Here is a 23961-nt window from a genome sequence, read left to right as displayed (position 1 = left end):
AAGCCTCGTTGGTTGGTGAATTGGAGGGTGTTTCTTGCGAGTCCGAAAGAGAGCTCAAAGAAACGAAGGGGAAGAGAGACGGCTCTCTCAATATGGGGAAGCCATGTTGGGGGCGGTTGAATCCGAATGGTCCGTGTTACTGAACATCTCGGCGATATTCCAACGCTTCGACGAATAACGAGTCATCTTTACAGTGATCGTTTCCCTATTTCCCGTATCTACGTGGTCTGGAAGCTGCGGAACCAGGCTGTGTTTTGTGTTTAAGCTTTCCAGACACGGCGCTAATAAGGGGGAGACCCGCAATGGCGCCGGGGCTTCGCTCTCGGTCTCGGTCTCGGCGTGGAGCCAAGATTTCGGAGGGCCGTCTTTCACGGAGGTCTTCAAATATTAACTACATTCCGCCGGGTTTTCTTCAAGTTGATCTGCTTGAGAGAACCTCCTATGTCAACTGCCAGGAAAGTTCGACCACCAGGATGTATTTCAAATGCACCTTCAAAATATACAATTGTTGAGTTGCGAGTTTCCAACGAGGCACACACAAACGACGATCTACGACACCAACTACGATTTTGCATCCGCCGGATTTTTACCGAATACGTCGTATAACTCTCCAAGTGGACCGGACCGATTGACAGAATATTTATCGCCCATTTTGGCATCAAAGCCCCGGCATTCACCGATGGATGGGGTTTCTGAAATGCAACGAGCCCCTTTGCACGAAAAGAATCGAATCTAATGAACGAATGGGGAAGTTTGGCGGAATGCGAACACAAGGAAAAAGTTTCCCCTGAGCGGGAATCTACAGTTTACACGACTTGACAATCTTCTGCGTCAGCTCCGAATACCCCTTGAAGGTGTCTCCCATCTGCGCAACCTTCGCCTCGCCCATCGCCCTTCGCGCCTCTCCTGCAGAGCTGAAATGGTCTGCATTTCTGAGTGAGCTGGCTATTCCTGCAGCACCGAACAGAGTACCAAAGATCGTGTATCCAATGCTGGAAGAGTCGTCTACCATGCTGTAGATGTCGAATGCGGCATTCCCTGCTTCTCCTGCAATGGCAATGGCTCTCGCCAACGCTGCCAGGCCAGCTGCTCCAGCGAGCTCCTCGCCGACAAAGGGAACAACTGCCAGGACCACGGTGACGATGAGAAGAATCAAGTTCTTCTGTTCCTCTTCCTTCTCGGTCTCGCCGATGGACTTGACTTGCTCCATCGCCTTGACGGCCTGGAACGCGAGGGCAACAGGCATGGTGTAGACATCGACCACGTCCTCGATCGAACCGGCCCACTGTCCCAGCATAAGGTCTGTGAGAGTTGCATCAATGCTGGTAGGCAAAGCCGTGAGGTTGGCGCCAGCCTCCGTGAAAAGATCCTTGGGGTTCGACACCGTGACATCATCCGCTTGTTGAGGGAAGTTGTCCATCTTGACGAGCTTTGCATGGCACGTGTCAATCGGCTGACCCTGAACCGTCTGCGGCGCGCAGTAAGGCGTGATATCCTGCTCAGCAAACTTGACCCAGCCCGGCTCAACGCCGTAAGTTGTGCCCAGTACCGCGTAGAAGCCCGTCTCATTGGTGAGAGTCCACTCAATCTCGACGTTTGTCGTGTACGAGTCACCGGTGAGGGTGCTCGGGTTGGGGCAGTCGAAAGTGCTGGTACCGCCCTTGAAGTTGCAAGTGAAGTACGTGTAGCCATCAGACTTCATAAAACTCCAGATACTGGGCGCAACCAGGCCCTTGACATACTTGACGTAGTACCCGAAGAGACTGTCGTAATTGTTGTTGGCATCGTTGAATTCAGAGAGTGTTGCAGTATGGTTGTTTGATAAGACACCCAAGGCGTACATCCCGGCACAGTAGGGCTCGTAAGAGTCGGCGGCGGCAGCCAAAGCCTCCAAGGAGTCGAAGGTCAGAGAGTAGTCACAAGGAGGTTCGGCGGCTCCACCACCGTCGTCGGAGCCACTGTAGCAAATGCACAGGCCATAGTCGCAGGCAAAATCACAAATAGCTTCCAGAAACATGCTGGAGTCATCGGCCAAAGTGACAGTGTAGTCGACATCTCCCTCACTTGGGACGGAAGCTTCATCCAAGGAGAGCAACGTTCCAGTTCCGGTGCATCGGCAAACTGCGTTAGGGCCTGAAGATGTTCATGTCAGTTTCATGACCGGTAAGAGACAGATGGACGGGGTAGAATATACAGTATCCATAGGCGCACGCCCAAGCGCAGAGATCCTGGGTCGAATCGTCCGAGCGAGCTTGACCAGATGTGCAAGCTTTGTGTAAGAATGGCGAAACGGTGGGTGCACTGAGGTCCTTCTTCTCCGTCGTGCAGTACTTAGTAAACTCAGTCGTGTATCCATGGTTGTAGACCCAACTGCAAAGCCCCTCGTAGTTCGGATCACTCAAAGCGTGGCCCTCGTCTCCGGTGATCTTTGGTTCCTCGTTCTGAAGTCCCATATTGGTGCAGGTGCAGGAGCTAGACGGGCAATATCCATACTTGCACACGATGGCGCAAATGCCAGCAAAGCCTTCGGCTCCGGTACCCGCCGTGCAGACGAGGTCCGAGATGTCGTGCGCAGTCTCCGTCGCCGAGACAGCCTTGGTGGAGAAGTCGCCGTAGACATAGGGATTGAAGTTAGCATTGCCGTCGGCATCACAGCCGCCAATGTCCTTGTCAGAGGTGATGGCAAAGACGGTCTGGTCGTTGCGAATGATCGATGCAGTAACAGTCCCAGATGCACCATCCTCGACATAGACCGACCCGTAGTAGACGCCGACACCACCGGCGGGCTCAGTTGCCCAGGATCCGGCCATGTTCTTGCCGCCCACGGAAATGCTGATGTTCCCGGGAGATGCGAGGACGGCATAGTACCCGATGTACTTGCCACCACCAAGGACATCACCTGCAGAGTACTCGTACTGGAGCTGGGTCGCGGTGTTGATGGGTGTACCACCATCACTACAGCCGTCAGTGGAGTGGAGGACTGGCATTTTATTAGTCCGCGGCACTATCGATGGGTCTGTGCAAATACTCACGATATTCTAGGACCAGACTCTCCTCCTTCACGGTCGCCTTTCCGGTCTTGTATTGTTCGGTCCAGACCTGGAGAGGCCATCTCAGGGGGTAATGTTTCATCCCAGTGATGTAGTCAAATGCAGCGTAGCCATTGCTGAGGTAGGGAGGTGTATCGATGATGTCGCCGATGTAGTGAGACTTGGACGAGGTTAGTGAGGATGTACCCTGCATTTCGAAGGATTGGACCTCTCACCTCTCCGAAATCATTCCAGCTGATGATCTCAACATACTCAGGCTGCAAAAACATGATCTGCGTCCAGCGATCACCCCAAAGCTTCATGGTGTGATCGGGCCACATCCAGTTCTTGCTGTAACCAGGGAGGTTCGTGTAGAACCACGGGGATGCGCCCATCATGTAAGGCTTGCCATCGAGGTACTGGATGTAGGAAGCATCGGTGTATGTGTCCATGGACTCGCCTCCCCAGGACCAAGGAGACCAGTTGAACAACCCATCTGCAACACCATTCTACTTTGAGTCAGCGCCAGAACATTTGCCTCACTAACTGTGTTCGGCTTACCTCCAGTGCTACGGCTGGCTTCGCGCCGAGAGAACTCCAGTCGGGGATGAGGAAGCAACCAACGGATCCCTTGATATCGACCCAATCAGCAGCATTGTCAGGGCCCTCAAACGTGCTCACAAGAGGCGTCGAGTCTGAATGTTGGAAGTAGGCACTGTGGTGCGCATACTTGGTAAGCAAGGCTACGACGTCCGCCTTGTCCCATGCGCCGTTTCCAGCGTAGTCAAACGAGAAGAAGAGCTTGAAACCAACCGATGCAGCTGCATCAAAGGCGTTGGGAAGCTGGGCGTCGGTGATGTTGGAGCCGGCTGCAATATTGAGAGCGAAAGCATCTATTCCGGCAGTAGCTGCTTCTACCATGTCTGACTTCCACCAAGAGGTGCTGTAGTTCTCGGTGTTGTCAACCTATTGATCATTGTCAGCATTGCGGTTGTCCGTCGTGTGCCATTAAGCGGCTTCGTCTGATGGTTTATTCGCAAAATTACCATGAAATGCGCAAAGACTGCTTTCGCTTGGACATGCCGAGACAGGCTTAGCAGCAACGCTGCTGCGGAAGAAAATGAAATCTTCATGTTGAACGAAAGTCAGGATATCAAGAGAATGACACAATTGTAAAGAGTGGATGAGAGTGACTTGAGACAAACCTTCTGGCGATTTGGCGAGGGCATGTTTAGCTTTTCTACGCAGCCTTCTGCGAGAAGTCAAGTGAAGCCGTCTCTCAGGTATCACCATTTTACTGGCGCCTCAACTCGTCCCACCTGCTCCCATCACACGGATCTCAAGGATGTGACTTTCCACGTGGGCTGAAGAAGCTCGATTCGAACTGACTTGGCAGCCTGCTGCAGGTCCAGGACGTTTAAACGGCTGCCTTGCCATTCTGCGGCCCCTGCCGCAGTTCTTCAGGTGCCAAATGATATCGCTTAGCCCTGTCATGAGCTTGTTAATGTGTGCTAAGTCGGAATGCCCCCACCTGATCGCAGGGTCCCCGATATCAAAAGCTTAGCGCTCAAAAATCCACTTTCATCCGGTGCGTCGTCCCTTTTCTTCCAAGCGCTGATATCCCCAGACGATTTCTTCACCAAAGTTCCAAAATACGACGGAACACTCCGAACACCGCCGGATAACAACGTTGGATGCGGCAATAAAATTTTTGCATTGGCATGCGAAGCCAGGCAGCCGAGTTCTGAAGTCCGGATGGAAATTAGAAGATGTTGGGCTATCTAGCTCTTTGCCGATTTAGCCGACTTGACCCCTACCATCAGGATGGATGATGCTGAAAAACAGTCTGGTGAGAACTTCAGATATTGAGAAAGGATCGGGCTCTGTCTAGGCATCCAAATTTTACCAAAGTTCAATCCACAATAACGCCGTGATCCTTACCGTGATATCGTGTGATAGCGAAAGTTGCATCGGTCCTTGGGCTGGAGCGTGGGCGAGAACAGTAGTTGAATCCTACAAGCGTCCGGGTCACAAAATTCCTATGGGCTTAGCAGCTTCTCAGTAACAGAAGAGGATTGTCCAGCTGAGAAAATGGAGTCAAGAGAAGAGGTTATCTACGCCCTAGCCCCCTCGTTGGAATATTGTATGATGTGCTCTGATACTTTACTCATCTTGTCAGAGTGAAATTGCTCAACCAAATTGGTCCAACATCTTCTTCTTCGTAAGCGAGACCTTTACACTCAAATTTTCTTCATGCTGACCTTTTCAAGTTGAACGGAAGTGGCGCAGACAATTCTCATCATGAAGCTCTCCGTTGTTTTCTGGGTTCTGCTTCACTTGGCTGCGGAAGTTTGCGCGTCGACCAGGGCCAGCCCATGGCAAATGGTAATGTGGTACTACACGTATCGGCTACATGTTGCTGTCGTTGGCCTCGGTGTGCAAGCCTTCGCTCCGTGTGTATCGAGCAGCGGCACCTACTGCTCCTTTGATGAATTTGCTCAATATGTGCAAAGAACGTCGAAGAACTATCCAATCACTCAGTGGACGATTGGGTACGTGATAAACATTCATTCTTCCGTGTACCTTTGCAATTGCTTGCGACTGATACTTAATGACAGGACTGTTGACGGTCAAGGTCTAGGAGATCTGCCTGATCCCCTCAAGGCTGTTCAGGCAATTCAGGCCAACCTAGGAGAGAAGGTCTATTCTGTACAGCAGGCCCCCACTAAGCTCTTCCCAGCGAAGTACACCGACCCCAAAGCGAACTACAGATTTGACGATATGATTAAGTCTCTGGATGCAAACATCGTTTATCTTCGCCAGATAATTCTGCAACACACGAGTGTCGACATTGATGCGTGGAGTGGCACCTCGGACATGTGGAAAGGTTTTGTGACTTCTGTCGAGGGTCATAAAGAGATGCGTGAGGCCGACGAGTGGGACAAGGAGCTGAGTAACGTCAAGAACGGCTTCACCCAGGCTGGCCACACGCCGTTCACTAAGACCGTCACTTCGTCAGTTGATGGCAGGACCACGTGGACGGAGCTGGACCCGGTGCAGATTCTCCCGAACAGCGGGATGAACGGCGCCTCGTACATCCATCTCGTGGATACTTCAAAGAGCGCCCAATCTGCAAGTCATACCAGGTAAGTTGTTTTCGGTAAATCTACCGCAACATTTCTTCATTGAATTTCTGAAGACTGACACGATTTATCTCAGTGTAATTCAACAGCTGGACAGGCTGCAGAGCAATTCGAAGACCACGTTGGCAAACTATTGTCCAGCATAAGGACGCATTCTCCTTTCTTATCAAAAGTTTACTATTATCTAATATGTAGAGATCTCTTTTCGTCTCCTCACCTGGGTAGTTCAGATTTATTTTCAAGTGGTAGAGAGTTGGTGTTTTTGGCAAAGTATATTCGAATTCATGGAGGTGCACAACCTACAACCATTTCCACCGCAGGTCTTCCTCTTGTGCTTGAAGTGTATCTCTTACTATGCTCTCTGAAAATGTGTTGTCGTTCTGAATCGTAACACTGCAATCCCTTTCCTTTTCCTTTTTTTTTTCCCCCTTTTTTTTTTTTCTTGGGCTAAATCAGTCTCGCAGCACGACACGGTGGAAGCGACAAGGGGCCTGAGATCAAAAGAACGTGGCTAGGCCAAATGAGTGGAGCGGTATCACTGTATCCACAGGCCCAGGCAACCATAGAACCCTTGTCAAATTGAGAGGTACCCTGGATGAGGCCATTTCTCATGCCGCGAATATCCAAGCACTTTCAAGTACAGCCTCTCCCACCCTTAAAATTGATGAAGTATATCAATACGATTTCCCGTGTCCTCGGACTACAATGTTGGAGGCATCTCCTGATTTCATTTTCATATCGGATCATCAATCACTTACGCAATTCCTTCACTACTTTTTCCAGTATGGCAGCCCAGTTCACCATTTTCCAACAGCTACCTCCAGAGCTACGCATCAAGATTTGGCAGTTCTCAATTCCCGCCGACCATGTGACAGAACTCGACGCGCCGTACCCAACGCGCCAACAAAGCCACTTACTTTGGCAGTCAGATCAGCGGTTATGTGACATGCGCAATGCTTCGCGCCGCAATGGCGGACCACCAGCGGTCGGCAGAGTGTGCCGAGAAGCCCGTCAGGTCGTCCAGGAGAATGGATGCTATCTGGATAAGAAGCTTCACCCCAATCAAGCCAACGCTACCTTCAACAAGATCACAGGACAATGGTTTCAGCATCAAGATATCGTTCACCTGAACTGGGATCTAAAGTACGACTCTGTAACTGCCATCGAGGACGAGCCAAGCCCGGTACCCTCTCTGAAAGCATGCGCTCAATTCGCAAAGAGTGTCTCGATCACGAACGAGCTCCTGTTGTCGGAGACCTTCTTCAACGGCCTAGACCGCGACTACCATGGAAAACCTTTTCTTCGCCAGAGATGGGTCCAAAATTTACAGCTGCTGGGGTCTCTCAAAGAGTGTTTTGTCTGCTTGATGAGTTTCAACATCCACGCTCCAGCCCAACTCGTCGACGAGAAACATCTATTCGACAATCCAATTCGGCTTGTGAATCCCTTTGACCACAACACTCTGGAAAGAATGCACCGTCTATGGGAGGATGGGCTTCCTTTTATCGGACATGGCGTTGGGGACGGTGAATCTGAGATCTTGTTCCGCGACATATTGAACAGAGATGCGTTCGAGCATCAAGTGCATACATGGCGCGAAGATGTCTGCGATCTCTGGCTGTTTTACAGATACACAGAGAGCTGGGCCCGCATACAAGGTCCGAAGCAGCTGCTCTGGGAGCCACCAGCAGATGTGGAAATCTTCGACCCTGCCAGGATCAACCTGAACGACCGACAGTGGAACAAGAGTCATCCGTGGGTTATGGCCGAACTCGATGCTATGCCAAAGTTCAAGCCAGTCATCATGTTCAGGCACTGTACGAAGAATTGCTTCGACGTTACACCATACCTGCGACCTCCAGTCCCAGGCTTTCCACCTATCATGGGGCCTCCACTACGTCTTAATGCTACTCCAGGATACTTCGACTTCCGTCCAATTGGGCCTCAATAACCGCCAATCATGTCTTCCGACGAATACTACGTCGACACCGGGGCTATTGTAATACCCCGTCAAGATCATTGTTCGTTCCAGGATAAGTAGATGTCAATTGATTCCGCTCCACTTGATGAGCTTGCATACTCTATCAGTCTGCTAGTAGCTTCGTATTAATTTGTTGGGTGGATTGTTACACGGGTAGTAGATGCTGAACCCTCCTCTTATTACTTCTTCAGTGACTGTTCCCCATCTGCCTCGGATTTAATGGCTTTTAGTTTCTTTTCAACTCGAATGTCCTTCCATCCAAGACCCCACGCAAACGCAAAGGTGGCGATACTGACTGCAACGCCCAGATACATGACCTTGTCAACACTGTTACTATAGGCCTGCAGTGTATGGCGGAGTTGGTCGCCAGAAACGAGCTTCCGCACGGAGCTGGCTCCAGCATTGATGATCACATCCGGCTCGATGCCAATCAAGGCGACCCGCTCCTGTAGTTCCTTTCTTAAAGAATTGCTGAAGACGGAGTTTGCGGCAAGAAGAGTGATGGCTCCACCGATGTTCTGCATGAAGATGATGATGGCCATGGCGACAGGGATCTGAGGGGCCGGGACGAGATTCTGAACAGCGATGTAGGCCTGCACACAAGATGGTAAGCATTATTCAATCAAGACGTGTAGAGTCAGCAGACTTACAGACGATGCCATTGCACCACTTCCCACCCCATAAAATACCTGGAATCCGATCCACTTCGCGGCAGGAGTTGTCGGACTCAAAGTCGATAAGAGCCCATAGCCGATGGCCGTGATTGAACTTCCACTCACTACCCAAGGAAGGTAGTAGCCGAGCATTTCAACTAAGGACAGGAAGTCAGCCCGGCACTATCGACAGTTGAGACTTTGGAACCATACTCATAACACCCGAAATCATGGTAAACAGGACCATTCCAAGAGTAGTCGGCAATAAATGAACTCCACTCATGAAAGGCGAGTCGTTCATGATAGCCTGGAAGTATATCGAAAGGTAGAAATCGCCAACAAGAATAGCTGAGAGCAGGAAGAACAGGTTTCCTGCTGCGGACCAGATGATACGATGCTTTAGCATGGCGAATGGCACCATGGCCGTGTCGCCCTGGCGGTGCTCCCAGACGAGAAACAAGATGAAGGTAACTCCGGCGCCGACAAGAAGCCCAATGACAACAGAGCTGCCCCAAGGATGTTGGTTGCCTCCATATTGTAGTCCAAGTAGAAACATGACGGCTGCCGGGCTGATGAGCAGGAAGCCGGGAAGATCCAAGGATTTGACCGCCGTCCCAAGAACTTGTCGGACTGGGAGCTTGGGCTCGGCATCGGGAATACGGAACAAGAGGATGAGCCCAAAGACTGGGACACCGACTGGCAGATTGATGTAGAAGCCTGGATCAAATGCGTCAGTGTCTGTAGACTGTTCCAAAGTAAGGGGTTCGAGGCCACTGCAGTAAGACTTACACCAGCGCCATGAGACATATTCCGTGAACAATCCGCCGACTACAGGTCCCAAAGCCAGGCCCAGCTGACCAATACCCATGTTGAGGCCCAAGAACTTCGCTTGTTCTCGAGTGGGCATGATGCAGGAGATGATCGTCAAGGCGCCGTTAGCGAGACCCGAGGATCCCGCACCAGCAATAGTCCTTCCGACAATGAACATAGATGAAGATGTCGCAATTGCACATATCAGCGAACCAATTTCGAATATGGCAAAGAAGGCGAGAAAAGACCACTGTGCAGCATTGTTAATGGTCCGCAGAATGAGGTACGCCCTTGGGCCTCGGACGTCTCACCTTCGCAGAGAAGTGCTGGTAAATCTTGCCGCTCAAAGGCTGTAGCGCAGAGCTCCCCAGTTGGTATGCGCCACCGTACCAGCCCACGTCTATGAGAGAGTTGAAGCGCGAGGTGATCGCCGGGGTCGCGGTTGAAACAATGGCTAGGTCAAGAAAAAGGAGGAAGTAGGCCATGGTGAGTGGGAGAATTATCAGGGCTCTTTTGATACCGCTTGGATAGTTCGGTACATCTTCAGACTCCATGTGACCGTCTAATCCACTTTTCTCGGCATCCGATGGTTGCTGAGATGTGTCGGTCAAAGTTTCTGGTGGTTGCTGATCAGCAACGGAAGCCTGAGGTGGCCTGGTTGAGTCGGAAGATGAGACGGCCATTTTAATGGAAAAATAAGTCGTTTAGCCCAATAATTCTTGCGATATGTTCAGCTTGTGATGGATAGTAAAGCCAAAATACGGGCCGCCGGGAGGCCATCTTTATAAGTCTGCTATCTCGGACAGGATTTGCGGGCGAGTGATTCGAATTTCCGCTAATCTGCGACATTCCTCCAATTTCTACTTCCTTATTGCATTTATCAGCTGAATTTCGGCCTGGAGTCTGCCCGGTAAGGCGTTGCGGGACGAAAGGGGCACAACGGGTGTGAAGTCTCACCGAGTGTCATCCAGGCCGGATTCTGAAATCCGGTTTGCCAAGGCCCACCTACGTAAGGAGCCCTTGTTGAAAACTCACTACTGCCTAGGTATGCAATCAACTGTAAATTATTCTGACTTTCTTTATTTTATGAAAAGTAAAATCTCATTAATCATCTAGAAATACTATGTTTACGAACTCAAATCATCCCAGATGTGCCCCAACCACGCCCCAGGGTTCCGGAATGGCACCGTTGAGGTGGCGGTACCCGACCCAGATTCTACCCCAGAACTGTCCGCATCAACATCGATCGAAGACCGAAAGTTGCGCATTCCATCCGCGAGTTGTGTAAGCACATCATCGGGCCCATTCCCCCCAGCTTCGGCAGCAGCAGCACTCAACTTATCAGCCAAGCGATCCAGAACACCGGGAAGCTCGCCGATGGCTCTCTCTACAGCAGGGTCCGCGCCAGGGTGGTGATAAGATTTGGCGAGATGGCAAAGTATTGCAATACAGTTGGCTAGGTGAGACCACTGGATTGACTGTATGAACGATGCGCCGAGAAAGGCGGAGGCGGGGAGACACAGGAGGGCCCTCGCGCAGGCGTTAACGGCGAGTTCTGCTTTCCAGAGACAAAAGACGCTGTCGCTTGGGAGAGTCGTCATGTTGGTTAAAGGTCCAGGACACATCTCCGGAGGCTCGTGGGGTCGAATTTGTGATCCTGCTTCGAGGATGCGGAGTTCGGTGTAGTGTGTGTGAGCCTGGAGTACATCTGGAGCTCATGGTTAGTATTTGCTCCAAGGGGGTTTGGTCTATTGTTACCTTGTCCGGGCAGGTTTTCTGACTCCATACTTGCCCTGATGTCTTGTAGCTGTGACAAAAGCATTTGTCCCTCCAAGACAGCCGTGGATGGCAGTCCAGTCATTGAGGTCTGGGGGTCGAACTGTGCGCTTCTGGTGGCTAGCAGTTGAAGACGAACTTGGAAAACCAAAGCTTTGTCAGATAACTCCTGATGAGCTTCCAGGGCGGCCAGAACCTCGTTCATCTGGGAAGTCCATTTCAGCGGCTCCATCTCGCCGAAATAGACTGATACGGCAGAGCTAAGAGCGAAGCAACCTAGAACTGCACGCTGAGACTCCAGGACCTGGGTCGTTGTCATCCCGCGTTCCTCGATATCATCGTGTTGAGCCCCTGGGGCGAAGAATTGTATTTGGTACAACCGTCCGCTTGCTGGTTTGTCCAAATGCATCTCCCCTACCAATGTCATGGCAAAAGTCATGAGCCGGGTCAAGCTACATCCTGAAATGACATGGTCCCATCCCCATGCAATGTATACCAAGAGCCCCAGAAGGAAATCCATAGACGCGTATTTGCTGGAGGTTTTCTCTTCACAAAACATCATGTCGCCGAGGATGTGCTTCAGCTTATGTGCCCGCGTACGCTTCTCGCTTGCTGGCGGAGGGGCTACGCATCGGATTGCTTCACAAAGAAAAGGGCGTTGTCTTTGTAGCTTCTCTGAGGTCATGTCGGACGGAAAGTAGATGAAGGGAAAATTTGGAAGCATCAGCCACCGGAAGCGCTCGAAGTCTTCGGCGCTTCCACCGATCGATGGTCCCGATACCGCGGTCAGAGGTGTGGGTGCTACCTGTGAACCGGGTGATCCGGTAAATGGAGGTGAGAGCACGGAGGCGGTATACTGGGGCTCATCGTCCTGTTCTTGGGAGTTCAGGTCGCGAGCTGTGTTGTTATCTAGCCCGTCGCTTTCATCTGCCTCTCTCAACTGCGGCTCATCATAGCTTGCTCGGGTGTCAGACGTCGTTGATGCATTCTTGTCGATGACATTGCGCTCCTGCAGTAGTGACACGAGACTCGACAGTTTGCCCTCAAGATCAGCGATCCGCGCATTTGCCCTTTGGGTGTTGTCGGCGGCTTGTCGTCGGATCGAATCGCCAGGGTGACACGTCTTTTTGAGACGGTGACATCTGTGCGTCGTGTTACCAAGATGCCGACTTCATCCCATCTCTGGGTGTTCATCCCATGAAGGGCTGATGCACGCACTAACCTTTCACATCCCTCGCCATCAGTGCGCAAGATGCATTTGCACTTGGACTTGAAGCAGCTCGTGCATGACTGCCCGTACGGTGCTGCATGACCAGGTGCCCTTCTTCGTTTGTCCATCTTTGTTGGTGGTGAAGAAAGTAATCTCAGGCAATTCCTCATGCAACTTTGGTGTCAGAACGGATTTCAGAGTCCGTAATCCGAATGGATCGGAGAATCAGCTCATGCGCATCCAAGTAACAGGGGCTAGGTGGTATTAGTAATGAGAGGCGCATGCGGGACGCCAGCCTGGGCAAAGGGCTTTTCCACATTGGTCGATGGCAGCGTCTGACATGGAACTGGTCAGGTTTATGTCCAAGGCTGCCGAGGCAAGGGGTTGTCGAATATATCTGTCAGCGCTCGCGGTGGCAGTGCATTTCAGCCGGCTGCGATTCCCGTTCGATTACCCCATCCACATTCACGGCGACTTGCAGCAGGAGAAAAAGTACATGAAATTCAACCATCCCAATCTAACATCGTATCCATCCTAATGAAATACAGGTTTACATACACCTTCTTATCTAGACAAATGCGTCACTGCTGTGGCCGCCATATTCTAGGCTCAACATCGCGCCTATCCGTTGAGAACTAAGAGTTGCTCACAGCAAAATTGTTCTTTGGACTCAAGACTTCATGCATCAGATCAAATAATTCCACCACATTCTATCAATCGATGTGCGAGTCGTGCATGCGGTTCAATCAAATTACATCGTCGCTCTGCTTAAACGAGCCAATGTCAGCAGGATTTAAAAACGAGCGTGGTATAGCGCACCGGGCGCGGGACACGGGGCTTACCCATTTCTTATCTGATTGTTTCCCGGAAGAGTGGAACCTATTGAGTTACGGCCCGGTACGGGGGGCGCCGAAGAAGCCCGAGCGTTTCTCCGAAGGTGCCGTAGCTCCATGCCATTGCTGACGTGGGCAGCTAATCGAGGCAAGCGAGTCCGCTTAAGCTGCATGCAAGCGAGCATGACGGCCATGACTGCGGTAAGCGATGCGACGATGCCGAAGGCGATTGTAAGGATTTCATTGATGCCAAGAGAGGAAAACGATGATGCTGAGGTGATCCCTGTGGGTTGCGACACGGCGGTCGAGATTGGATTCGGTATAATGGTCAAGTTGGCGGTGGGGATGATCATTTTAGTCGAAGTACTCTGACTTAAGAATTGAGGATCAAGTGTACTGGTCAAAAAGTGACAAACAAGCAACACGACTTGATCTTGATACGGGAGTCCCCCGTGCTTTCGGGATCAATTCGCTGTTGCAGACTTAGTCGAACAGTTGTGGACGAAGTGAACTGCCACCGGAACTAGCAAGTATTTGATTGAAGAGGCTGTATCTGTGAAAGGGGACAATGAGGAAGCAGGGGCGAGCGAAGATTTCGCGGGAAAGAAGTGCCAGAGGGTAGAGATAGAAGTGAGAATTGGAAGCATTTATTAGGGTAAAGCAGCAAGGCGATGCTTCTTGTTCTGAATACGGAGGTCCACCCTGCTTCTCTGATCCGGGTTGCTGTAAACTTGCCCGTTCAAGCAGTTACGGCCGCCGTTGCCTCCGCGGGACGTAGGAAATATCGCCAAACTGCAGTGCGATGGAAATGCGATGGCCTCAGCTTCATTTTTCTGGGGTGGAGAAGGACGCCGAGAACTAGACGCCCGACAGTCCCATTGGTGACACGCCATCGTGCGAAACCAATCGTAGGGAGCCGGTAAAAACTACCAGGGGTACCATATTGGCAAGTTGGAGTCGTCCCGTCAGGCTGCACGCCACCAGGTTTCAATGTCGCAATCATTTTGCCCAGCGGAATATGAGGCACGCTTCCGCAATCGATCGCATTTGATCGCACTCAGTTATTACACGTCAGAGGAGCGGGGGCCAAGGACAAACATGAGGATCAACGGGTTGGCTGGAGGGATCTAGCCTCTTGTACGACATCGAAAAGCAGACTTCCGGGACGAGGGGTCGGGTCGGTGTGAGCGATATTCGGTGCAAGGGTCACAAAACTCAGGGGGCTTTCATTGCTCAAAGCTAAGTGCGATAGAGTGCGATGCAAGTTGCCCAGCCTGCCGCAGCAAGTAAGCAAGTGGGCGCGAAGAGGGAATGTGCGATGAGATTAACACCAGGCCAACTATTGCAGCATGTAAGACCAAGAAACAGGGGTGATGGTATGTGAGGAGCTAAGATTTAAGTGCGATAAGTGCGATATTCTGTTACTTCTGTCATTGGTTGTTGGTCATCACTTGTCAGGCAGTCTTGCAGTACATGAGGACCCATTTTGCCAGTGCGACGAAGATGCGATAGTACATGTAGATCTGCCACCCATGACGCCGGCATGGGAGCCGGTGCATGCCGTCTGGTTGCATGCATATGGAACACCGCCTCTTCCCAACCCAGACGCAGCCGCAGGCCACGAGCTGAGTTAGCCAGGGTGGCAACGACACTTCACTTTGTCGAAGTGCGACAACCAATCGATCTCCAACCCGTCCCCGTCAACTTATCCAAAAAGAACGGGTTGCATGCTGCCTCTAGTAGCCGGGGCAGAACAGTGGCTTACTTACTTCAGGAGCACGTTTCGCGCATTGTCGTCGCACTTTGGCCATCGCATTTACCTATTCTCGACGTGCAATGTTGCCAGCCTTGCCAGGAAGTCAACTGCTCACCCACCTAGGAGTTGCTCTCTACAATGTATTACTATGACTTACATGCATTGCAAATGCCACATGCCACTGGGACTTTTGGAGGGACTCCCTCAGCTGCGGCGACACAGCCTAGTTGGCCAGCACCAGAGACGGCGTGGGCCGCCCAGGACACATCAGCAGAATCCCACCACGTGCCTACGATTGTACTAGCCAAGTCGCAGAAACAGGGAAAGCCCCCAAGAAAGCTAGACAAAAAGAAGTGTGTACGATGCCGCCATGATAAGGTGAAGGTAAGGGCGCTCAAATACTTACCTAGTCCTTGAAGGTGTGCTAATAATTTCTTTCATCAGTGCAGTCCACAGCCTCGTCTCTGGCCGCAAAGATGCGAGCGGTGCAAGAGCAAAGATTTTGAATGCTCGCCAGGAGAGGTTAAGCGGCGATGGAGAAAGACAATGTCGCCAATGTCGCCAATGTCTCCTTTGCCACCGGATTTGGAAACTACACCCCATCAAGTTCAACCCACAGGAGGTCGAGGCGAGACAGGCGAGGCATCTGCTGAGCTCCATGATGAGGGTAGTGAGGCAAACTGGAACTACGCCGACTTGTAAGTTCTCTGTAGCTGCGAAGAAGCAGAACTTACTTTATCACATTTGTCTTGATCTTTCCAGCTTACAAGGTTTACCTAGAAACAACCTGGTCATCTTCGTGCAGTTGCTGAACCATGAGCGGTCATTCCTTGCTCAGACGGGCTCATACCTCAGGAATCTTACTCTGTCAGGGACTGGCCGCAAGCCTATCAGTTATTTCGCAGAAAGTGCCGATAAGCTGAGTGCGTGGTTAGAACCACTTGTTAAACGCATCAGGCAGGTTCTGTACGACCGCCAGCACTCAGAAAATCTCCCAATGGCCGACCAGATACTGTGCGAAAACGCTCATGAGGCCCTCGGCGAAGAATTGACCATCCCCAGACAGTCTGCGATCTCCGAAGAATCTCTGACTAAGTTGCCACTCGGGATGCAAATTTGCCATCTCATTCGAAGACTCAAACTTGACATCCAAGATCGCGGATTTTGCGACTTCAAGCCTCTGGCAAATCTAGTGTCTCAGCTTCACGATCATTGGACAACCCGGCATACAAGCTTCGGTCTCGGCCCTGATTATGTTTTTCAGCTTAAGCCCAAACTGTTCTTGTACCCAGCTTCCATAAGTCTTGTTGTGGCTGAAGATTTTAAGCAGCATGTGGTTCGAAACTGGTTTCGCAATGTCATCGCCAACGAAAGTTCATCTGACAGCGGTGTCTTCTTTCCAATTCGCAAAGTCACTGAGATTTGGAACGCCACCGATGATTCTGTCGATTGCTTCCATCTTAACCATCTTATCGACGTCGAAGCAGCGGATTCTGAGTTGCATTCACTACTGCATGCTGCAGTGTTGTGCGACAAACCGCGGATCGTGCGAGCCCTTGTTGAACATAATCCCAATCAAGTCTGCAAACGCACGCGGGCAGGCTTCAACGCTTTCCACCATGCAGCATCGGTTGGTTCCGTTAATTGCTATCGTGAGTTATTGAAGTACAACAAAAACAAAACGCCGCAAAGGATACCAGGCGACGGCCGCCAACTGCCGCTGCATATTGCAGCCAGGAATGGACACAAAGAAATGGTCGATTATATGCTCGCCGCCCACTCTGAGGATGTACAATTCATCAACGCTCGGAATCGGAAGTCCGAAACTCCTCTCATGCTGGCTGCAGAGTCTGGAAATCTCGACGTCGTACAGTCTTTACTGGCTCACCCTAGAATTAACCTCACACTGGGCGATGTACAAGGCAAAACCGCATTGATACACGCCGGGGGGAACAGCGACATAGCCCGGCTCATTATATCCAAGCTCCCTGGCGAGTATTTCAACACGCTTCATAAAGACGTAACGCCATTACACTTGCTAGCAAAGTTTGCTGGATACGACCTCATGCAATTGGTGTTGAGCGCACCCTCGATCCGGCCAGATGAGGCAGATAATGGCGATACTCCGCTATGCGAAGCTGTACGGGCTGGTAATGTGGAGGCTGTCAAAGCCCTTGGTATTCGCCGGGATGTCGATGTCAAGAGGCTTTCTCAAGCTTTCCACGCAGGTGACCGTCTTATTCGGACTACAAGGAAGCGGGTACGCGAAGCCGACGATAATTGGTCTCAGATTTTAGACTGGCTCAAGAGGAATTGCAAGGAACTAGAAGCGGACCTGAGAGACTGGAAAGCTAGTACTTCAGGCTCCTCCTAAAATCAGTACGAAGCAGTAGACCATATGTAAGAGATGGGAGCAGAATGTAAAAGGTTGTTGTGAAACTTTAGGACAGTCAGAGAAAGGGGTTTGTTAGTACTTTAAAATGGTGATATTGTTTGTTTTCATTAATGGGCTTCCCACTTTTCAAACTCAAAGTGTTGGAAAGAAAGGTCCCCAGAACAACGTTGAGCGTCTATTCTGGGTTTGTAGTTGGTTGCCCAAGCAGGCCAACTATTCCTGACATTTCTCTGCGAGAAGTTTCCACTGCGTTTATCCTCCCCGAGCCCTCTTCCAAAAAGAACACATGTTGAACACCACTGCAGCCCATCGCTCAACTTGCTGACACCACACCTTCTTCCTACTCCTCTCACCCACCTCTACTACCGATCCACCTCCCACAAATCCCCTCAACCAACTCAAGAAGACAAATCCAGCCGCGCCGGCATCATCGGCGCCACGACCGGCGGCCTGAGCACCATCGGAGGCGCGATGGCTGGTGCCGCCGGCGCAAAGAAGATCAGCGAGTATATCCAACCTCACTTTCACCACAAGCTGGTCAGTGACTGATATGTTGTAGGAGAAAGAGGGAGAAGAAGCAGCACGAGAGCGAGACCTAGTTCCCTGTTAACTAGGCCTATGGCCAAAAAGACTAGGAGGAAACCATTCGGACTTTCACCGTATTTCAGTCTCACCCAGATTATTGGAAATGGATCATCCTTTTTGATGGTCGTCAGACTGCAATACAAAGTAGTTCAGAACCCTATTCAATCAACGTGCCTTCATAACATTAAAATCAGATACTACTACTGTCCAGTCTGCACTAATCCGATGTTACAACCCGTCATCCGAACGTCGTCGCTAAACTTCCGGAAACCGGCACCCCGCCCCCCACGCCCGGGCCATCGGGGGCCGACATCGCCGTCCCGCACCTCGACTGCCGATAAGCTCTATGAGAGGGGATTCCTCCACCTCCCTCCGCCCCTCGGCCTTCAACCCCGTCCGCAATCCTCTTTCTCCTCCCTCTCCCTTCCATCTCATCCTTTCATCTGCCCAGCCAAGTTTCATCCCCATTCCAACCGCACAGCCACACCTCTCACCACACCTCTCACTACACCTTCTGTGGCGTTCGACCCTCCCCGTACAACATGAGTCTCGGCCCCCAATGCTGGCGCTGCCGCAAACGCCGCCTGCGCTGCAACTCCTCCCTCCCCTCCTGCCGCAAATGCGCCCTCGCGTCCGTCTCCTGCCCCGGCTACGCCCCGACCCGGCCCATCGCCTGGCGCAACCCGCTCCTCCTCACGTCCCACGGCATCGTGCGCGTGCGCGAGAACGGCGCGCACGAGAAGGCAGGCCTCGGGCGCGCGAGCGTGATGGGCATCGTGTGCCGCGCGCCGCGGAGCGTGCGGTCCGAGGTGGAGTTGCGCATTGCGGCGGATGCGATTGAGTATTGTGGGTAACCCTCCCTACCTACCTTGATCACATCCCGCCGGGACGGAGCTGATGGGTTTGCACAGATAATCTGCATGTGGCACCGGACTTGGTGCCGTACGCGACGGAGCGGAGTCCGTACCAGATCTCGCCGAGTGAGATTGGGGAGTTGGCGGAGTACGTGCGCAAATCGTACATTTCGATAGCGGCGCTGCATCGGTTCGTCAGCGGGGAGCCGGCGGGTGTGGCTCGGGTTAGCCCCGGGTCGGCAGCAGCCCCATCGCCCGACGGATGGGACTGTTATTTCAGAGCTCATGGCCGCGGGAGATTTCAGGAGTGTGCACTTTGCGTCGCAAGCAGCCGCGATCAGGGCGCTTAGCGAGGAGCTCGGGAAGCACCAGTCCGACCAGAACGGCGCCGGGGCGGGGCCGGAGATTTTGCTTGGCATCATGTTAATGCTCTCATCACAGGTTCTTGTTCCTCAAGTACTTTTTCACTGTCGTCTTGCTGACCTGCAAACAGATCCAGTACTCGGCATACGCGCCGTGGCAGGCTCACATCCACGGAGCATGGAGCTTGATAGCCGTCCAGGGCGGCATGGAAGTATTAGCTAAGGCGAGTACGGATCTCTGCCGCGTCCTGCAACAAGTCGCCGTCGTGGACATATTCGGCATGTCGACGAACTGCCTGACGGAGGCTTCAGCTAAGGTAGTTCTCTCGCGGTACGCAGCGTACGCGATGATATTTGACGAGAGCACGGTTGATATGGCCAACCCGTGGACGCTCATGCCGAATGGGCTGGCCAGGACCATCAACCAGATCAACATGCTGCGCGCAGAGAACCTTCTTCTCCCGTCGGCGGAATCACGCACGCAAGGCCTGTTGACAGTACTGGAGTTCCTCGACGCTGCGTCGCCCGATGCCTGGGCTGCTGAAGTCGCGACCAATGCCACCGTCTGGCTGGCGCCCGGCAGGTTGAGTGAAGACGACGACACGAGGACAGCGTGGAAAGCTCTGATGACTGCTTTCTTGAACGCCACGGTTTTGTATGCCATCAATAGCCTGGCGGGTCTGGGCGAGACGTCTCTGAGAGCTTTCGCATCCTCTCCAGACCTAATGTCATCCCTTGTCTCTAGAGAGTCGGCAGCTTATGAAGCGCTGATATGCTCAATCCGCATCCTATTCGACCAAAGAGCCCAACGGCGGCAAACTCAAGACCTCAAATCGGATCCTCCCGCAACCAGCGCCGGTTTGCTACACAAATTCGTCATTTGGCCGATGGTGGTCGGCGGCATCCAAGCCGCGCTCGTCCGTCGCGACGACGAAGCCGCGGGGTACCTGTGCTCGGGAATGCAGTCCATCGGCGAAGAGCTGGGCACGGTCAGCATGATAGACGGTGCCCGTCTCGTGGAGAAGCTGAGCCAAGCGCATAGAAACGGCCGTGAGCTGACATCGTGGGACGGCCTCTTCGACGGGGCACCCCTGTTCTTGATGTGAACAAGACTCTGTCAAAGAATACCAAGGTTAACCCAACATCGTCCCAAGCACTGGCGGGAGCTTGGGACGGCTCATCCCCGCAAGGGTCTATATGGGTCACACGCCTGCGGGAAACATTAGGTCAAACTGCCAAGTGTCGCTGGTGCATCCGGGAAGATCATTCAAGGTGCCTGCCGCGCACGTCGCGTGGGCGGCGTGGCTGAGCAAACGCAAGGCCGATCATTGCCGACACGGCTCCAAAAGTCTGAGACACGGAACGGCTTCAGCGTTTGCAATTTCAATCTCATTCCTGCACATCCCCTGTGCGCCCTTGCAATTAACGTCAGCAATCATCACGAAAAAGAGAGGCAAGCAAGAGTATGGTGGAAGTTATCATATAATCCTTTGGATATGTACAAGAGAAAAATGCGTGCTAAACGCCGGTATGCCGGTGGGTATCCCGAGCAACAGTCAAAATTACAAGTCGGTGTAGTGTACCCAGACAAGCAAGATCCAGTGTCGTCGTTGTCGCGACATCTGGTGATTTGGGGTGCCGTGTGCAGTTATGCGACGCAGCATCGACCGCTGAGGTCTACTGAGGTCTTCCCAAACAAAAAAAAAATAAGATCAAGAACAGGCACCCCCAATGCAGTTGCAATGCGCCGCTGTAGAGACGTGACCGAGGAAAGTCGTAAGAGCAATGTGCCGATTGCCTTTTCAGCAATGTGTCGTCGCACCTCGAAGACTAGCCCCGAGTGTTGTCATGTCGCCGTGTCATGGGTCGCCGTCCTGACCCGAGTATCGTCCACCTTTTTTATTGTTCATTCGTCCAAAGCTTTTCGGCAATGGACTTCTACCGCCTGACCTCGTCGACAGTAATGTTGCTTGTCCGCCAGTCCTGGGTTGGGCTCTGCTTGCTTGAGACTGAGCCGAAGCCGGGCATGGAGGAGAAACGGCTCAATCGCTTCTTGCTGGGCTCGGTCTGTGACGGGGCGACGGTGGGAGAGATGGGCTCTGCGTGGTGGAGGGCGTTGACGCCCTTGCTGCTGGTGCTGCCGGACGAGGAGGAGCCAGTGGAGTTGGGGGTCTGGTAGACGTACTCGCCATCGACGTAGACAGCGTTGGACATGAAGGTGGATCGACGATGGCGGCGACGAGTGTAGCGCTGCTCGAGACGGAAGAGCTCGATCTTTTGCTGGATACGTTCGATGATGCCGGGAGCCATTCTGAATTATTTGTGCTGTCGCGACTGCAACAGTGGTGTTTGTGGTGGATTAATGTGCCTTCCTGAGGTTCGTGCGGTGGTAAGGTGCGATTGACGGCGGGAGTGTCCAAACTCAATTGCGTGGTGGTGAGGACAGCGTAGTACAACAGATGACAGAGGTGGAGGGACGGAGTCTGTGGTCGGTGGCAGATGCAGGAGGTAAAGTAGGAAGGGCGAATTGATCGGACGAAAAGCTTATCGCGGCGGGTGGAATGCGTGGAATGACTGTCGCAAGGTTGTGACACAGATGTCTCTGATGGATGCGAAGTAGCCGGTCAGGGTGTCTCCCCCTTTTTCCTGGTTCGTTTGCGTTGGGATGCCGCGTCGGGAATTGATTGGGGCGGGTGCTCAGACTCGTCGAGAGAGAGAACGGACGATGCGGGTGGCAGACGGTGATGTCTGTGTTGCAGGCGGGCAGTGCGAGAGTGGGAGAGAGAGGGAGGGGACGAGAGGAGATCGAAACACCGGGTTTCGAGGCCTCGAGGTGGTAATGTATTAAAAGACAGAGAGAACGAGCGAGCGAATGGGCCGGACTGGACTTGACCGGGACTGGATCTGGACCTGGTCTGGCTTGGTTTGGTGCGGTATCCGTAGGTAAGGTACGGTACCGTGAGGTGGGTGGTGGACTGGTGGTTGGTGGTGGTATTGAGCGAGGGTAGGGTGAGTGAGGTATTTGCAGCGAGTGGCTGGAACTCGGACTCTATCTGTGTGTGTCTGTGTGTATGAGGTATCCGTATCTGTACTCGACTCGACTGAATCGGGGTGGACTGGACGATTGACGGCGGCTTGGCTGTTGGGGTTTCAAGGAATGACAAGGGAAGCGGGAAAAGATTGGGTGGGAGTGAGTGGTGGACGATGTTGATGCAGGTGCAGACAGGTGCAGATGCAGATGCAAAGAAAAGGAGGGGGAGGGAAGAAGAAGACGAGAAAGAAGGATTCGGCCAGCGGTAACGTAAGGCACTCCGGAGGGTAGGAGCAGTGGAAGTGGAAGTGTGTTGCAGTTTCCAAGGTTGGCGACTCGCTCCCGCAGCAGCGGCAGAAGCAGCAAGAGCAACAACACCGCACCTGAGGTACTTCCTTCCCGTCGTAAGGTAGGAAGGAATGGAAGGAGCAAAGTGACATGGAGACTCTCACCTGCACCTGCTGCACCAACAGCCAAATCAGCGCAGCACACTGAGTGTCCACATCCACAGGTGGGTGGGTTTCTGGATCAGTCGACAGCTGCAGGCGCATGGCTCTGCATGGCTCTTTCCCACCTTCTGGAGGGACGCCACAGCCGCCCATTGGTTCGTCTGGGATGGAAGGCACGCTTGGGACGGTCCCCCGACGGACTGGTTCATGCCTCGTTCCTTCCCTGTCAGTCCCTGCCCATCGTTTCCCCTTTGGGCCGTGGCGTCGAATGCATCTCCACCCATATCCACATTACCTGCGAAGTATCCGCATTGTGTGGAGTGGTCTCGTGCAATCCCGCCCACGGCATTGGACGGCTTCCTTGCTCGGCCATGTGCTCTTTCCTGCTGGCCCCGTCCGCCCCCCGGACACGGCTGCTGCTTCCTGCCCTTTGCTCCGGCTGCTGTTCCCCTTTGAGTGGGCTCGACCGAGTCGTTAGCTGCATTGTCCCACGAGTTCCGCGAGGGGAGGCAGGCGTTATCCAACAGTTGTTGCGTGCTCTTGAGGCTTCAGCTGCACCTTCCACCGTTGGGTTCCTCTTTGTCGAGTTTGTTCCTTTCTTTTTTCCCGCTTCTTCACCAACGTTTCGTCCCCTTTGTTTTCTTCAACCGTCGCGCCCCAGAATTGATTCTTCTTCGCCCGTTCAAAACGCCATTGTCGTTTCTTTTGTGGCTCAGCCCGTCTCGGCCCGTTGGCACAAGTCTCCAACTGCAATGCTTTATTCTCGCCTCCAGCCTACCACAATCCACGACTCAACGGGTGACACAAACATCCTCCGCGTCGATCAAGCCTGGAATGCCCCACGATCTTTTTTAGTCCTGCATCAGTCTGCATTCTGCACACCACGACCGATCTGGGCCCCCGTCCATTCCCGTCTCCAAAACAGTGCAAATGCCAGAAGACGCAAGCCCGTGTTGTGTCGCCTCCCACCGTCAACATCAACCGTCCTTTCTCAATTCCCCGGCAGCAAAAACTGTGGGAAAATCTCGTGTAAGCCCCGCCGCCACTTCAGGGTTACGGATAACCTCCTGAACCTTCGCACTCGGCGTTACATC

General features: G+C 52.7%; 7 protein-coding genes across 7 annotated transcripts; 3 read left to right on the top strand and 4 right to left on the bottom strand.

Annotated features, from left to right (window-relative positions):
* Positions 1-799: 799 nt before the first annotated feature.
* Positions 800-4162, bottom strand: GCG54_00005496 (Mutanase; the record flags this gene model as incomplete). Its single annotated transcript, XM_045405518.1, has 6 exons — positions 800-2133; positions 2195-2980; positions 3033-3210; positions 3266-3538; positions 3591-3995; positions 4076-4162. The coding sequence occupies 6 exons, from the start codon at positions 4160-4162 to the stop codon at positions 800-802; spliced, it is 3063 nt and encodes a 1020-aa protein (XP_045260499.1).
* Positions 4163-5330: 1168 nt separating this feature from the next.
* Positions 5331-6179, top strand: GCG54_00005495 (uncharacterized protein; the record flags this gene model as incomplete). Its single annotated transcript, XM_045405517.1, has 2 exons — positions 5331-5581; positions 5648-6179. The coding sequence occupies 2 exons, from the start codon at positions 5331-5333 to the stop codon at positions 6177-6179; spliced, it is 783 nt and encodes a 260-aa protein (XP_045260498.1).
* A 777-nt stretch (positions 6180-6956) lies between these two features.
* On the top strand, positions 6957-8123 carry GCG54_00005494 (uncharacterized protein; the record flags this gene model as incomplete). Its single annotated transcript, XM_045405516.1, has 1 exon — positions 6957-8123. One exon carries the CDS (start codon positions 6957-6959, stop codon positions 8121-8123), a length of 1167 nt encoding a protein of 388 aa, XP_045260497.1.
* A 209-nt stretch (positions 8124-8332) lies between these two features.
* Positions 8333-10299, bottom strand: GCG54_00005493 (Efflux pump afoB; the record flags this gene model as incomplete). Its single annotated transcript, XM_045405515.1, has 5 exons — positions 8333-8746; positions 8804-8964; positions 9020-9544; positions 9596-9866; positions 9928-10299. 5 exons carry the CDS (start codon positions 10297-10299, stop codon positions 8333-8335), a joined length of 1743 nt encoding a protein of 580 aa, XP_045260496.1.
* A 444-nt stretch (positions 10300-10743) lies between these two features.
* On the bottom strand, positions 10744-12730 carry GCG54_00005492 (uncharacterized protein; the record flags this gene model as incomplete). The annotated part of the gene is made up of 3 exons (XM_045405514.1): positions 10744-11324; positions 11375-12534; positions 12615-12730. 3 exons carry the CDS (start codon positions 12728-12730, stop codon positions 10744-10746), a joined length of 1857 nt encoding a protein of 618 aa, XP_045260495.1.
* A 5983-nt stretch (positions 12731-18713) lies between these two features.
* Positions 18714-20493, top strand: GCG54_00005491 (uncharacterized protein; the record flags this gene model as incomplete). Its single annotated transcript, XM_045405513.1, is given in 4 exon segments — positions 18714-19017; positions 19083-19249; positions 19272-19447; positions 19467-20493. The coding sequence occupies 4 exon segments, from the start codon at positions 18714-18716 to the stop codon at positions 20491-20493; spliced, it is 1674 nt and encodes a 557-aa protein (XP_045260494.1).
* Positions 20494-21325: 832 nt separating this feature from the next.
* GCG54_00005490 (uncharacterized protein) lies at positions 21326-21697 on the bottom strand (the record flags this gene model as incomplete). Its single annotated transcript, XM_045405512.1, has 1 exon — positions 21326-21697. One exon carries the CDS (start codon positions 21695-21697, stop codon positions 21326-21328), a length of 372 nt encoding a protein of 123 aa, XP_045260493.1.
* Between the last annotated feature and the right edge of the window lie 2264 nt (positions 21698-23961).

Source organism: Colletotrichum gloeosporioides, assembly GCF_011800055.1.
Source record: "Colletotrichum gloeosporioides strain Lc1 chromosome Unknown consensus_67, whole genome shotgun sequence".
Classification (NCBI taxonomy): Eukaryota; Fungi; Ascomycota; class Sordariomycetes; order Glomerellales; family Glomerellaceae; genus Colletotrichum; species Colletotrichum gloeosporioides.
Note: the sequence above shows the minus strand (reverse complement) of the source record. Positions and strands in the feature narration are given on the sequence as shown.